Source organism: Hipposideros armiger, unplaced genomic scaffold (assembly GCF_001890085.2).
Source record: "Hipposideros armiger isolate ML-2016 unplaced genomic scaffold, ASM189008v1 scaffold_45, whole genome shotgun sequence".
NCBI lineage: Eukaryota > Metazoa > Chordata > Mammalia > Chiroptera > Hipposideridae > Hipposideros > Hipposideros armiger.
This window is the reverse complement of record NW_017731395.1, coordinates 4,914,288-4,930,269: the sequence shown is the minus strand read 5'-3', so window position 1 is coordinate 4,930,269 and position 15,982 is coordinate 4,914,288. Positions and strand designations below refer to the sequence as shown.

At 52.4% G+C, this 15,982-nt stretch overlaps 1 protein-coding gene and 1 long non-coding RNA gene across 2 annotated transcripts in view; one reads left to right on the top strand and one right to left on the bottom strand.

Annotated features, from left to right (window-relative positions):
- CAPN2 (calpain 2) overlaps positions 1-15,982 on the bottom strand; it is a 53,323-nt gene that overhangs the window by 11,499 nt on the left and 25,842 nt on the right. The window contains exons 2-11 of the mRNA XM_019639641.1: positions 12,850-12,968; positions 12,066-12,199; positions 10,769-10,937; positions 9,433-9,516; positions 7,930-8,015; positions 7,034-7,108; positions 6,196-6,356; positions 4,117-4,286; positions 2,373-2,384; positions 1,073-1,284 (exon numbers count right to left, since the gene is read on the bottom strand). Coding sequence (XP_019495186.1) covers positions 1,073-1,284; positions 2,373-2,384; positions 4,117-4,286; positions 6,196-6,356; positions 7,034-7,108; positions 7,930-8,015; positions 9,433-9,516; positions 10,769-10,937; positions 12,066-12,199; positions 12,850-12,968 — 1,222 coding nt within the window. The remainder of the gene's footprint in view (positions 1-1,072; positions 1,285-2,372; positions 2,385-4,116; positions 4,287-6,195; positions 6,357-7,033; positions 7,109-7,929; positions 8,016-9,432; positions 9,517-10,768; positions 10,938-12,065; positions 12,200-12,849; positions 12,969-15,982) is intronic.
- LOC109381195 (uncharacterized) overlaps positions 1-15,982 on the top strand; it is a 31,124-nt gene that overhangs the window by 4,798 nt on the left and 10,344 nt on the right. The window lies entirely within an intron of this gene.

Below are 15,982 nucleotides of genomic sequence, written 5' to 3'. Positions count from 1 at the left end.
GACTGATCTGCCTCACCCGGGAAGAGCGCAATGATGGTGCCAACTTGGGCCAGTGAAGCAACGTCCTCCACAACTAGACTGAAGAATAAAAGGACAGCAACTTGTCTGTTCCCATCCCCCAATTCCCCAATAGAAGTCTTTAAAAAAAAAAAATGATCCAAGGAAGAGCCATGGCCCCCACAACTTGGAGGGTCAAAGATGTTTGTGTGTTTGCTAGTTTTGGGTCATTAGCGCAGCCTGGCCTGTCGTGTGGTGCTGGGACTCTAGACAACTCATTCACGTCTGGGCCTCGAGGAGCCTTTCCTCCGCTCTACTCGAAACACTCTTTGCCATCGTAAACCTTTCATACCGAGAATCACATGACGTCCACCGCTGCCTGCTTGTCCCGCTTGGGGATCAAGAAGGCAGGTGGCACGGGGGCCTGTGTGTGAATTCCAGCTGGCGCCTGGGCAGTGGTCAGTTTGTCCCGTGCACTGTCCTAGGTGTAGGGCTGGGTCCTCCTGCTCCACAGTAAGGGCTTAAGCTTCGAAGGCTCTTCCTCAGGCCCTCTAGGGTCTTAAGCCAGGCCACCAGCAGTCCTATCTGCAGCAGCTGTGCCTCACAGAAGAAAGGATAAGGGACCTCTTGGTGCTGACAGTTAGAATCAGGATTACTATCCGGGGACAAGGAAGTCAGACACCTCGAGGGTCAGGGTGGGCAGAGCAGGGAAATTGAGGGGGTTGAGCCTTCCTAGCCTTCTCCAAATGAGGGGACTGGGTTCATAGCTCATCTAACACTGGCCATTAAAATGAAAACAACTTGATTGTTCGGTGAAATTAGATTCTGCAATTTGCTCTACTGCCACCCCTTTCTAACCCAAAGTATCCTGAGTGCTATTTCCTTTGCTTACCTGCGTGTAACACAAAAGTTCTTCAATACAGCAAACCCCCACCCACACCAATGCTTCGAGGCAGGCAGGTATCACAGGAAAAGAAACTGACATTCAGAGAGTCAAGTGCTGTGCGTGGGTCAGGAACAGGCCAGCGATGGGAATAAGGGGTGAGGGAGAGGAAGGGCAAAGAGACCTACTTACTGGTAGTCAGCTTTCTTCTCGGAAAAGACCCGGACGCAGAAATCCCCATCCTTGTTGGGTTCAAAGGTGGAAGGCACGAGGATGTACTCCCCGGGCGGCAGCTTGAAGCGGTTGAGCACCTCCCGTAGGTTGATGTAGGTGTCCGAGCGCTCCCGCGCTCTGTGCGTCAGGAAGAAGTTTTTGCTGAGGTGGATGTTGGTCTGCCCACTGAACTGAGGGATAAACAGACACACGTGGGAGTTGAGGGCGGAACGGGCTCCTCACCAGTGTTGTTCTCACTCATGGAGAGACGAGGATGGCAGCAACAATGTCTGCATCATTTTAGATAAAAAGCAAACTTTCTACCGAAACGACGGATGCCCAGTGAACGACAGACGCCCAGTGAGGAACTCAGAGGCACATGCAGCAGGGGGTCCCACACTCAGCCGCTCTGTCTACAGAAAGGCCAGCCCCCCACACAGAGGTCCTCAGCCCTCCTCTAAGTGACTCTCAGAGATGCTCAGTGTCCACACGGCAGGAAGCTGGCTCAGTTCCACGTGGTGTATGATTCACCGATAAAAGCAGACAGGGCGTGGAAGGGGTCCAGCCTCTAGACCAGGTGTGGTCAGTCTGCACAGCCCCTAATGCCACCACCCTCACTGCCTCGCTATTTCAGAAGTGATTGCTGGGGGTCAGGGTGCCCTGTGTGTCCACTGGCGTGACCGTGACCTTTGAAGACACACACAGCTACCATGCATCTCATCAGATAGTCACTGTTCGCTGCAGGCCTACTACGTGCTCTCGCTAATTCAATCCATCCCCACAACATTCCGGCAAGGTGACCAGTTTTACGGAAAGAGAAACTTAAGTCCAGAGCGGACCCGTCATGTGTCTAGGGTCGCACAGCCTGCAAATGGCAGAGCTGGGACTTGGGTCCAGGCCTCTTTCTGTGCTGCCACATTGTCTTATAACAGTCTGCAGGGTTTACCTTTTCCCTTCAGGCTTGTTTTCAGAGTGCTACAGGACTCAATGAGGAGCCTCTTGCATTCCCAGACTACAGAGGGTCCACCCAGAACGAAGCCACCGATGGTCTCTGCTGGGCCTCGGGGGAGACAATGGGCCCCACAGGGATGGCCCAAGATCCTTTGCCCCGAGCTCACACCAGCGGGATCTAGGACTGGAGCAGGTCCCCAGAGAGGCCTGGACTCGTCCTTCCCAGCCACCAGCCCCTGCCCCTGCTTCACAAAACCCCTGAGCTGACAGTCTAACCCTTTTACTTGTTGGTGAGCCCCAGGGACGGGCTGATGCATGCCAGACGTACCTCCTGCGGAACCTGCAAAGATAAAGGAGAACACGCTTAATTCCGGTCCTGGGAAAGCTGCGTACAGAAATACCATCACTGTGATTCGTCTCCTTTGCTTTCCCCTTTCTCTGTCGCCTCAGTACTATTAACTGCATCAACATAGTCATTATTTTCCAAGGAACTCAAAGCAATTCCCACATTAAAAAAAAAAAATCTTATGACCTGGCATCAAGATGGATGAGCTTAGCACCATTCCTGATTTATAAAGCATAAAAGTGAGTACCGGAGCTGTGAAGGGACTTGCCTAAGGTCACCTAGCCAGTGCAGCAAAGCCCATTCCCTGCCTCCCACCAAGGAAAGCAGGGCCGTGTGGTCGGAGGAGGCAGCCCAGCCGGGCGGGCGCACTCTGGGCTAGGAGCCAACAGGCATCAGTTCGAGGCTTGTAGGCCACATCCAGCCTGTATTTCCATGGGCAAGTCACTTCCCTTTTCTGGCCTCAGTTTCCCTGTCTCTAAAATGGGACCAAACGATCACCCAGGTCCTTCCCAGCTGTGAAAGCCCATGACTGGCTCTCTAAGCCCAAGAGGTATGGGGTGGGCCGGGGGAGGCTGTGTCACAATTCAGTTTGCATTGTCCTTGGGGCTATTTTGTCCTCAGCTATTTCAGAGTCTGAGGAGCTTGGTGTTCTGTGCATTTTGTGAACTGGAGGTGTTTGCCCACGTCCGTTGCTTGGTGGGTAAACTGGTGGGTCAGGGTTCCACTGGTGGCGGCCACATTGCCAGTGATGAGTGAGCCCAGAGGGTCTTGTCCCCGGACACCATGTCTGCCGTCTGCCAGTGCTGTGCTGGGAAATGGCTCTCGGGGGAGGGTGGGAGCCCTGACTTACAGTATTTGCTAATTTCCATGGTGTATGTACACCCCTCCCGTCATAGCCACTTTCAGGCTGCCACCGTGGCCGCACCGGATATGGGGCTGGGAAGAGATGGGCACATTTGGCTTTTGGGAGCTGGTTCCGCCACATCACTGGGTTCCAGCCATCACCCCCACTTCAGCTGCTCTGACGTCTTCCTTGCTCCCCTCTCCTCTCTACAAACCCAAGGCAGTGAGAAGCTCTTTCTGTGCTGGGGTCCAGGGGTCCAGCACATTGGGTCAGTTCTCTCTGCCCTCGCCCCGGAGGGGACAGGGGGCAGTAACATGACTGCCGTCTGACTGCGGCTGAGCTGGGCTTTTCTTTAATGTGATACAGAAAGAAAGAAGGTCATGAGGGCAGTGAGCGTGTTTATGGGGAGCAGGGCTCTAGCCAGCAGAGCCCTGGGGGTACATAAAGACTGTTTTTCCCTGTCCTGAGCTCTCTACCTTCCCGGCCAGTGAATTTGCTGAGCTCTGACAGCTGGACGGCTGGCTCGGTCCTGCCCTCACAGTATTTCCTGGTGTGGTCCAGTATACTTTGTTCTCAGCTTAAGTCACCTCTGTTTTGGGAGGTTGGTGGGCCAACCAGAGTGCCAACCTGGGGGACATGAGGAAGGACATGAGGGCTTTGAAAGAGTGGAACTCCCAGGAAGCAGGCTATGAGGGCCCAGCCAAGGGCTTAGACCCTCCTGGTGACACACAGAGCGGCAGGGACCTCCTGGTGGCTTTACTTTTCCTTGGCCAAGCTCCCCGTCCGGGGTCCCCTCTCCAGTGCTGCCTCTGGCGTTGGCCTTCCTCGCAGGGACTGAGACGAGCAGAGGACGGGAAGGCGGGGGCCGCGGCCCTCCCTCACCTCGTAGATGCCAAAGCCGATGGTGTGCATGTCCTCGCCCATCTTCCTCTGGCGTCGCCGGTGCTTCTGGATGAGGCCGACCAGGAAGGTGCAGCCGTTCTCCCCATCCTCCTGGTCCTCGTCCTCCTCGTCCAGCTTGATCAGGTACTGAGGGTTCATCCAGAAAGTATCTGTGGCCAGAGAGGGGCTGGGGTCAGTCACCCAGGACACGGGAGCCCAGCCCTGAGCAGGTGGCACGGGGGAGGAGCAGCTCTCTTGGCCTCTGAGGACGAAGGGGTGAAGGTGGGGGAGATGGCAGGAGACCCTGGGGCAGAGGAACCAGAGGCAAGGCGGGACTAGTTAGCAGCCCGTCAGGGTGGGAGCAGGCGATGGTGGGCTGTGGAGAGAGGATGTCCTGCCTGTGTCTGAATCTCATAGGGACTTAAATGAGAAACTTGTGCGGTTCTCTCTCCCTTGCCCACAGGCCGGCTTGTCTTGGAGATCGTTTTGTCACCCTGGAGCAGGGTGGTTAGAGCTGTGGCCTTGCTTGTGGTACCTGCCCCGTCATGGGCTCTAATGCAGCGGTCAGAGATGGGCCTAGTGGCCTGGCTGAGGAGACCGGGAGACTCTCCCCTTTTTCCCCCTCAGTGAACCCAGAGGCCAGGAACATCCTGCACACAATTTTAGCCCCTTATTCTGGGTCCCTTGTCCTCCCAGGCCTGTCCCCTTGCCCACCCCCTGGTATCTCTGCCTTCCCCACTTCCAAAACCCATTTACAGGAAGAACTTGAGATTGATTCGTGTTTGAGGATAATTATGCCGATCGCCTTCCCTAACCTAATGGAATAAAACTCTGATTGTGTAAACAAAGGCAGCATCTAGTGCAGGGGTTGGCAGACTCCGGCTTTGCAGGCTGCTGGCGGATTGTTTTTGTACGTAACGTTTTATTGGAACACAGTCATGTCCATTCGTTTAAGTATGGCTGCCTTCAGACTACAGCAGTACAGTTGAGTAGTTGCCATAGAGACTGGCCCACAAAGCTAAAAGTACTTATTATCTGGCTCTTTTAGAGAATTTGTGGTCCCTGAGCAAGCGGGTAGAGATAGTTTTGTTGGGGGCACAGGGGCTTCCCAGCACCTCTAGAAATGCCACTTGGCGGCTGTATACTTGAGATAAAGGATTAAAAACACCAGAGATAGAGGTACCGGTCAGCTAGTGCCAGTCTGACTACTTGCTTTGTGGCCCATTTATGTCTCTCAGGGCTGTAGTTTCCTCATCGGCAACAGAATCAACATATGACCATGACCTGCCACCATAGTACTTAAAACACTGACTTCAGTCAGACAGCCTGGGTTCAAATCCCAGTAAGCTCTGTGGCCTTGGGCAAGTCACTTCACCTCACCCAGCCTCAGTCCCCTCATCTTAAAGATGGAGATGATAGTAATGTGCCTGTCTCCGAAGTTTGTTGTGAAAATTACATGGAATAATATATATAAACCACATACACGGTTCCTAGCACCCAATGTGTACTCCATAATTGGCACGTCATCATGATTAGATAATTTCTGCAGGGGAGAGGGTAGGGGAGGACTGGGCCATCCAGGCGGAAGAGTCAGGGGAGTCCATGGAGGATGGACTAGAGAAGTCCTCACCCACCTGAGCAGGGCCCCGTCAACATCTGCTGAGTAAACTGCGCGCCAGAGGGTTGCTGGGCAACAGCTAGGGCCTGGGTATGCAGGCCCGGTGGGTGAGGTTCCTTGGCAGGCCTGGGCAGCTTGGGCTCAGGGTAGATAAAGTAGCCCCCAGGCATGAAGGGGACTGAGCACTGTCTCAGTGGGCAGGGCGGAAGGCCACAGGTACAGGGGACCTGGGGCCCGGAGGGGACATCACAGGAATAGCCAGGCTTGGCTTCATGGGGAGGGGAGGCAGGTGAGTGCAGAGCGATGGGGATGAGAAAATGGAGAAGGTGTTGAGATGGAGACTCGGGCAGAAGGGAGGCAGAGGGTCCCAGTGGGTAGCAGCTGCCTCCTCTGGGCTGCCAGGCTGGCGTGTGGCACATCAGGGTAGGGTGAGAGGTGCCCTTGGCCTCTGGTGGCCTTACTCGGGTAGTTCCTGCAGCCTCCTGCGGTGGAGCCCCGCCTCCAGTTCCCATCCATCTTGGTGAGTTTCCACTTCTTGTAGGTCTCACTGGTGAGGGTGTCTGGGGTCAGGTTGCAGATCTCCAGGCGGGAATAGTGCCTCAGGAAGTCACTGAAAGACATCCTGGCAAAAGCAGGGACATGGGCGTCCAGGTTACAAGAGGGCACATTGATAAGCTTTGACCAAGGCCGGGCAGAACAGCCAGGAGACAGCACCTTGGGGCCAAATGGCCACCAGGTCACAATCAGAAGGCACAGGTCCAGTCCTGGCGCTGCCACTTCCAGCTGGGTGACTTTGAGCAAGTTACTTAAAGCTCTTGGAAGCTCAGAAGTGTCACCTGTGAAAATGGGAGCCTTGAGTATGAAAGGAGAACACATACGGGCACTCATTCGGTAAATGGCCCGTGGTCTGCAGATGGAGGTGGTCACCAAGTAGCACAGACGCACACACACGTGGGTCCATCTCACACTCTAAGGGGCCTGTTTCTTAGAGCGCTGGGATGAATCCCCAGCAACTGGTTGGGAGAAAGGCCCGTCTTTTCCCTGTTTCCTCTTGAGCCTGACTCCAGGAATGCCTCTTCGCCTTCACTGGGAAGCCGCTCAGCTCTTAAACCCCATTGCGGAGGCGGACAAATCGAAGAGGTTTAAGCAGGTTTTGGTTCAGGGTCTTAACAGTAAATTTAAAACAACAAAACCCGGATCCCTTGTCCCTGGGCTTTTGACACGATACTCTCACTAATGTTCTAGTAAAGATCACGGGGGTGGGGGCGGGCAGACACCTCTTTCCCTGAGTAATCTTACCAGAATTCTCCATCTTCGTGCCGTCTGGTCAGCCTTTCTTTCACCTCTGGGTCGATAGTGTTCCAGTTTGGGCAGCTGGAAAACCAAGTCATGGGCGAGGCATCAGAAACTAATGTAGGGTGATGACTCCTCCCAAAGCCTGACCCAAAGCTGAGGGTCAGGGACACGCTTTCTCGCCTCTGAGGGCCCAGACCCCAGGAAGGGAGGGGAGTCACATGCGTGTGGCTAAGAGGTACAGGGGAGCAAGGTGAGAGGACGTGCCATCCTGGAAGACAGGACGAGTCCAGAACAATCACAGCCCATTGGAGAAATGGAGCACCACTGCCCAAACGGAGACGGGCCTGGCAGCTGTTTTAAGAGACAACTGAAAATCTGGTGGGGAGCTGCTCCTTTTGGCCTCTGCTGCTGCCCTGGCTGGGGTGTCTCCGCCATGTCTCTGCCTGGGAGTGGGCCAGGGAAAAGGCGGCAGAACTGTAGGTGCTGGGGGGGTAGAGGAGATGGAGAAGACCCCAAGAGGGGGCTCACGGGAGAGTTTACGCCAACCAGTCGTGGGTATAACAGGGCTACCAGGAAGCCCCAGAAATTGGCAGAGGGACTTCTCTTGGGTCTTAGGCACAAAGGTCACGTCCTTGGAACTGAACAAGAGCTTGGGAAGGATCAACCACGAGGGGATGGAAGGAATGGGCCTTGTCAAAAGGCGCCGATGCTGGAACCTGCTGGTTGAGAGTCTGAGCGGGGCCACCTGCCCCATGGGTCCCACTTGGTGTGGCCTGTGCACTCAGGGCTTCTTCCTCAGCACAGCACACCATGCTTTCCCCTCTCTTCATTTCCCGGAGCCTCCTAGCAGGATGCACTGGTCCCCCCACCCCCAGGTCCCCCGGCTGCGTCCTCCTCACTTGTCATTCCACTTCCCGGTCCACTCCACCTCTCCCCAGGGATTCCGGATGCGGATCAGTTTCTGTAGACTTCCTCTACTTTCAACCTGCAGGAAGGGACAGAGGTGTTGAATTCAAGCCAGGCCTGGAGGTTCTGGGGCCCAGAGCTGCCTTCTCCATGAGCCAAGGGGGTTGATGAGTCCATGTTATAAGAGGAGGGTCATAAAAGGAGACCCCTGCTGCTGCCCAGCTTTGGCGGCTCCCAGGACCCAACCCATGGAGGACTTAGGCTCTTCAACTTCTGTCATGAGCCTGAGGCACAAATGCATTTATTCTAGACTCCGTGGGGTGGCGCTCTACCTCTGAACCTTGCTTTGACTGTAATAGGATGTACTTTTGTCACAGGAGTTCAGGGAAGCTTTACCACCTGTTGAAAGAACACTGGTGGATAACAGGTAAATGCAGGGCACAAATCTGGATGGAACCCTGGACTGGGGAGGGGGCGATATAAAGAATATTTTGGGGTAATTGGGAAAATATAAATATGGACTATATATATTAGGTGATGTTATTGAATTAATGTTTATTTTCTTGGCCTGCCGAGAGCACCGGGATTATGTAAGAGAAGAGAAGGGTCGTGACATCTGCAGGTTACTTTCAAACGGCTCAGAAAAAAAGTATCCCCACAAAGAGCCATAAAATAGAGGTGGCAAAATGTTAACAATTGTTGAATCTAGGCAAATAGCATTTGTATGTTTACTATACTATTCTTTCAACTTTTCTATAGACCTGAATTTTTTCAAAATAAAAAGATGTGTGTGTGGGGCAGAATAAAACAAAAATTCAAGGTTTAAAAAAAAAGGGGAAAGACTGGGCATATTAGAAGACTTGGGGTCTAGTCTGGGTTTTGTAATTAACAGTGAACTTGGGCTGCTTATTAATATTTATAATAATAATAGCAGCAAGTATATCTACATACTTAGATACAATGTGTCTGGCACAGTCTGAGTACTTTACATATATTAACTTGATTGAATCACAATGACCTTACAATGGATATTATTATTTCTTAATAATATAGCTTACAAATGAGAGAACTAAGGGGCAGAAAGTTTAAGCTGCCCAGGCTACACAGCTGGCAACAGGCAGAGGCAGATTTAAACAGTAACTTGGGAATGAATGCTTTTATGAGATCAAATGTGAAAGCACCTTAAAGAGTATAAAACACTGTACAGATGAAAAGTATCGTTTCTCTATTGTTAGCTGGTCCAGAAAAGTAAAAGATAGTTCTAAAACCTGGAGCTGGACCTTGCGACCACCAGAGGGCAGCGCGCACCTGGAGGCCCGAGGCTCCGGAAGGGACAGGAAGGGACAGCCCATTGAGTCGTGTTTGAGCTGCAGGAATGTGAGGTCTGTTTAGAAACAATTGTGGCAAAGCGGGGGCCCCACCCTGCGCAGTCAGGCAAAAACGTGCTTTTGGCCATCGTGGTAGGGAGACCTCTGAAAATCCATGCAGAGTGTTACCTCCTCAGCTCCGGTGACCGAGTATGCGTGCCCCTTCACCAGCTTCTGGAATGTGACAGCCTCTGAGTCCGCAGCACTGGTGATCTGAAAAGAAGGGTAAATCAGCCGGGGCGGTAGCATCCTGCCCGTCACCCATCCCTTTTTCGCTCACACAGTCACACCCCGTCCTACAAGCTGGGCCCAGGATGCACAGCTGCAAGCAGGGGCCAGGCGTGGGAGAGGGGGCGTGGCCTCGGGGAGGGTGTGGCCTCGGGGAGGGCGCGGAGCAGTGCTTTCCTGCGCCTGGAGGAACTATTGTTACCGCGTTCAGATGCTGAACCGCCATTTACAACCAGAGCAAAGGCAAAATGCAACCCTCTGGGAGCTACATGCACACTTGGATGAACGAATGCATGGTGCATTCAGAGTTCTGCAGGTTGGGCATGGGGCACACCATGGAGAGGGCTAGTGAGCGCCTGGGCTCAGGACAGACATCGGATAGCACCCAGATGCACGGAGTCCTGCCATGCTCCATGGTCTGCCCCAGCCCAGCTGCATTGTTGACACAATGACAATTCTTTTTCCAGATGGAGTTCAGAATTTGCTCCTGTTCTATTAAAATTTCCTCAAAGTCACTCCTTTTCCCCATCTAGTCTGGTGAAGGCTGTTCTTGTTGTCTTGGTAAATGGGTAGATAGACTGTGAGTAGAAAGGGTCTTTTGCCTCAACATGGTCTGAAGAAAGTTTGCAAATCGTTGCCTGGAGTTGGATGGAGATTTGGTCCTTAAGAGACAGGGATTCTTTTCTCAGTCGGACAGAGACCAGGTCCCGGACAGGACAGGGCTCAGGAGTGGGCACAGCCTTTGCCTGGAGGCTCCTTGAGGACTGACATTGTGCCCACCTCCCTTCCCTTGGTGAGGTTTGCCAGCAAGGCTAGTATGAGGACATGGTTCCTTTCGTGCCTTCTGAAGTCTTCCCACAGGCCATTAACCCTGCAGCTGGGAAGCAGAAGGCTGCTGGGTTCCAGGCACAGATCTTGCAGATGGGAGGAAGGTGCCTGCAGCAGTCCTCCCCTTGGGACCAGCAGAGGGCAGGGGACTCTAAGGGATCCCGCGGTCTAGGGTCGTGGTTCACAGGAGGCTGAGGGTGGGAAGTGGACTGGAGAGGGACGGGGCGGGAGGCACCATCGCTCCTTTAGTTGTTGCCTAGCAACTTCTGGGTTCCAGGTGATGCTCAGTATGGTGGACAGGGATGGGTTAATGTTGTAAGTCAGGGCTGTGGGTCTCCTCGGGCACTGCTGGAGGCTCACTTAAGCTAGAACGACCAGAGGTGGGGTCAGGGAGGGAGGCTGGACTTACATCAATGGAGCAGCCCAGGAGAGAGCCTTTCTGCAGAGCCTTCTGGATGATCTTGAACAGGTTCGATGGGGCTTTCCTCAACTCATACCACTCAGCGATGCCTCCGGTGAAGTCCTCAAAGCCCTCGGTGGTGGCGCCCCCGGAGAGAGCTTCATAGCACCCATTGACCCTGCAGGAGAGGAAGGGGTGCTGCTGCCATCTGGTGCTGACATGGCCTCTCAGTGTCCCCTTCCCGATACCTCCTTTGTCAGATGCTCCAGGTACCCTCTACTCAGATTTTCCTGCCTTTGTCTCCAACTCAGGGTGCCCATGAGGGCAAGTTATGATTCCACAGTTACCATTTCTATGGCACTTTGTAAAGGTTTTGAAAATCTCACAGAACCTGAGAGTTGGAAGGCCCTAGGTGATTATCTGGCCCAACTTCCCTTAGGGAGTCTTCTTACAGTGTTATAGGAAAAGGGGGATCTACCAATTAGCTATTTGGCATTTATAGCTTCAAAAAAAGACAACAATTCAATAAGTAGAGCAGTTGCCCTGAGCAGTAGGCACTAAGGGGGTGGGAGAGTGTGGGGTGGTATTGCTCCTGACTGCCCATGTGAGTGTCCTGTGGCTTCTCTAACTCTACTATTTGAGCATGTGACTTAGAAGCCCCTCTCAGGCCCCAGATTCTCATAGCTGGCCCTCTGCCCTGGCAGGGGCTGTAAAGAAGAGAAATCCCTGATGCCTTAGAGCCAGTCACTTGAGTGGACGGAGCCCAGGCAGCATGGCCAGGATGAGGCCATTCAGGAGGGGGGCTGACGTGGGCCTTACCATTGAGAATGGGCAGTGTTGAGTGCTGGACAACTGGACCCTGGGCTGGGTAGATGGGACACAGCCGGGAGCAGAACGGAAAGCAATTTCTAACCAGAGATGCCATATATTCTGGGCAAATTTCCATAATCTTCATACCCCAGCCATCGATGGTTTTGCCCACTGGCAAAAACTCGTTGCTGTATTTAGCTGACAAAAATGTAACACGATCTGCCAAGGCAGTAGAGTAGAGGTCCTTCTCAAGGCCAGCACACTCAGTATCAGACTTTGTTCCTGTGCATTTGGTTAAAACTGGCAAAACTGGTCATTTGTCAGTGTGTGATGAGGCCGGGCACCCTGCCTGTGTTCTCTCCTTGAATTTAGAGCCCAATTTTGGCCAAAGTAGAGCTTCTACAGAACAAATCTACTCAAAGTCATCCTTGGCTAGATCCTGTTTGTTTTAATCATCCAGGACAGCTGGGGACAGGCTGTCCACATGGTCACTTACTTGGCATACGCCTTCTCCAGCAGGGCGCTCCAGAACTCACTCCCCTCTGCCGAATGCACGAACAGCAGCTCCCCGTCCTTGGTGGGCAGCCTGTCGTCCACGACCACCTCCACCCACTCTCCGTACTGCCAGAACTGGGGGACAAGGGGAGGGGAGGGGGTGGCATGGGGTAAGCTGGAGGAGGAGCAGTGGCAGCACGGGGACCCTGAGCCTCAGCGGTATCTGGCTTCCTCCTGCCTTTTTTCCCTACAGAACCATTTGTGGTGGAAGAGGGGGCGCCCAGGGTCAGCTGAGCATGAAGTGCTTGGCATAGCTTTCGAGCTCTTCCTGGGAGGAGATGCTGCTTCTAAACCCCTCACTGAGAAACCAAGGACAGAGGTGTGTCCTTTCCTCCAAACCCACGCCCACCTCTCCAGCATTCTGCCTTGCACCTTACGCTTTTAAAAATACGATTTCTCATTTACCAGCACAAAAGGAGAGTGAGTAGTTCCTTAACATTTAGTCTCAGGCCTCAAAAGATACTTTTTTTTTTTAAACTTGGAAACTGAGCACCCTGTTCTACCCTCCTCCTTGCTTGTCCCAAGAGGTCCCCCTTGGACACGCTCACAGGGGCAGGCCAGGGAGCTTCCTGCTGTCTCTCAGTGTCCTTCGTAGAACAGCACTGGTCATAGGCGTCTGCAAACTCTGAGGTCTGATGGGGCCAAGCCAGTGGATCTAGCCCCCACGACCTGCTCCAAGCCCCTAGGACCTGTTGAAGAAAAGTTCGTGCCAACTACTTAGTTACCTGGAAGTGGAAGATCCCTGCATAGTTTTCCTGGAAGCTCTGGTTTACGGGGACGACGCGAGCCAGGATTTCTTCATTCAAGGTGAGGGAGGCGATGGCTGCCAGCAGCCAGCAGTCACCTGTGAACACAGTGCAAGGAACTCTCATCAGAGGGGTCCCAGTGTTACGGGTCTTGCCCTCACCTCTGGGAGCTTGAAGCCTAAGATAAGCTGTGCACAGACGGAGCCATGTTTCAGGTGGTCCTCGTGTGAGGAGCCGGTAGGAGGGTGATGCTTTGAGGGGAATGCTGAGGGGGAAATGGTGTGACAATGGATGGCAATGGGGAATTCATTCTCTGAAAGATCCAGAACTCTGTGATCGCTGGACTGTGTCCTCACAGCCTGGGCCCAGGCCTGGTACAATTCCAGGGGTCAGCCTGTGGCAATCTACGCATAGCAGTCTCTTGGCTTCAGTGGTTGGCTCAGGGAAGGTGCTGTGACCCAGCCAGAGCCAATGAGGTGAAGTGAGACTGTTACTGTGGCTTTGGGAAGAGTGGACAGGTGGCCTCTTCTACTGCATTGACTCTGACATGACGTGTGGTCTGCAGCAGCTAAAGCCATCTTGCTTCTGTGGGAGGGGGCATCCTGTCTGAGAATGGAGCCAACTTGGAGGAAGAGGGGCCAAGAGGTGGAGAGAGAAAAACCAGGTCCTGGTGGCATCACTTGAGTTCCTGGATCAAGCCATGCCTGAAGCCAGCCCTACCTTGGACTTTTCTGTTCCATGAGTGGATCACTCCCCCTTTCCTTGCCCATCACGCAGGGCTACAAGGTCCTGCTACTAGACTGCTAGGGGAACTTGGGCAATAGCCATTATCTACTGAGACCTTCCTATCTGCCAGCCACTGTTCTAAGAGCTGCAGTTTCCATTATCTCCTTTATTCCTCACAACAGCTCTAGGAGGATGGTACTCTGACCATCTCCATGTTAAAGCTGAGATAACAAGGCTTAGGGGCTTATATGCACTGCCAACAGTTAAACAGCTACAAGTAAAAGTTTAAAAGGCATGGTATTTCTGCCTGTCAGATCTCTGAGACAGTCTTTTCGGTCAACTTGGACTCTGTGTACACCAAACTAGACTTTTTGATATGTTGAGAATAAACAGTTTGCAGAGAAATTTGGCAGAGTTTTCACCTCTGGCCATGGAGAAGGAACCAAGGAGCCCCTGATTGATGGGGATGGAAATCTCCTTAGAGGGGCTTTCCCCCACCTGATGCCACATGCCACCTGGCATGGACCAGATGATCAATAAAACAGGTGACCTCAGGCCTATTCTAAGCATCCACCACTCTCCCACTTCAACCTTATCACACTGTCCATCCTGGAGGACGAATTCACCACGTGGCAGTTATTCCCGGGGCCCCGAGATCCTCCTCTTCAACCCACTCCTCTTCCTCTCACCTCAGGGCTTCTCATGGCCTCAGCCCTCCTGTGGGGCCTGGAGACGCCTGTGACTCTTACTTGTTTTTGAGCTAATTTGAGGTCTTCAAGGAATCTTGCAAAATACTTGGCTTTGGGTCTGTCAACACGTGGGGGCAGGAAGACTTGTGGATAAAGTGGGTCCGTGGGAAGGGATTCCAGTGGCAGGAGTCTTGAAGCCAGTCACTCCCACAGTTCCTGAGGGTCCCCCATCAAGTCCCTGAGCATGCTCAGAAGGGCTGCTGGCTCTGCCTGACTCCGGGGAGGCCACCTTAACACCCTCCCTGACTCCATGCTTTTCCACTGTGCACGTGTGTGTCTGCAGGATGGGTCAATTGCTTTTGTAGTGTTGGAGGTCACAGCTGACTGTGCTGCTAGTCATGGAACAATGACTGCATGTATGAAGGATTGGCTTCGGGTAGTGGTGCTGTTTTGTTCTGTTTTGTTTTGTTTTGTTTTGTTTCGTTGTGTGGAACATGAGACATCTAGGTTAGTGCTGACTGCACACCTATCTCAGATTACCATTTACCACCAGACCTGGACGCTCTGGCCACGTCCCAGAAATCAGTGGCCATGCTTCGTGGCTTCCAGTTTTCTTCCTTCATGTCTCAGAAGTGTTTCTCCTCATCGCCCAGGTGGGATGAGGGCTTGCTTCCTCCTCCCCTTTGGAGAGGACTGCTTTCTTCATGTCTTCCTCTTCCGATCTAATTTGTTTCCTCTGAAAGGATTCGTAATCTCTAGAAAGTTCCCTGGATGACGAAACTGTGGCATTCAGAGATTAAGTTACTTGGTTGAGGTCCTGGAAGGGGGAGAGCAGGGAGCAGAACCTGGACTCTTGACATGTAGTCTGTGCTTTTTCCACCAGCAGGAATTAAAAAAACCTAATGAGTAACTAGCATTTTGTATAATACTTGGCAGTTTACAAATTTCATTTGATCTTCACAGAAATCTTATGAGATGATTATCCTTATAATTATCACTTTTTCGGGATGAAGAAATTGAAGCTCACGGAGCCTGTATACTACAGATGATTGTCAGGTCTCACATGCAAATCCCCTAAATCCAAATGCTGGGTTTCATTTAAAAAACCATACCTTGCTAGAGATTTCTTCTGGTTAAGAGTATCTGATTCCTTTAACGAGGGGAAGACCCCACTAGAACCCAACTGCAATTCCGATTTAAAACTCAGGGGAAACAAACTGGTAGCTTTCTGAAATCCTTTTTTTTTTTTTTTTAACTTTACTGAGAAACAGTGTTTTTTTTCAGGGAACAATGTTTTTTCCAGGACCCATTAGCTCCAAGTCAAGTTTTTGTCCTTCAGCCTTAGCTATGGAAGGTGCAGCTCAGATCCAAGTCCAGTTGCCATTTTCAATCTAGGTTTGGGGGGGTGCAGCCCACCATCCCATGTGGGAGTCGAACTGGCAACCTTGTTGTTAAGAGCACGTGCTCTAACCAACTGAGCCACCCGGCTGCCCCCTAGATTGTATTTTAATACCCTAATATCCATTGGCTCACGAAATATTAAAACATGTCACCTACTCAATGTGATGTAATGCACTAAGGCAACAGAAGGAGGGCCTGTAATTTCACAGCCAAGACCATGGCACTAAGATCCCAGCAAAAACAAGAGGACACAAGAGGTAGGTGGGTTTTGCAGGCAAAGATTAAAAAAGTTTTTT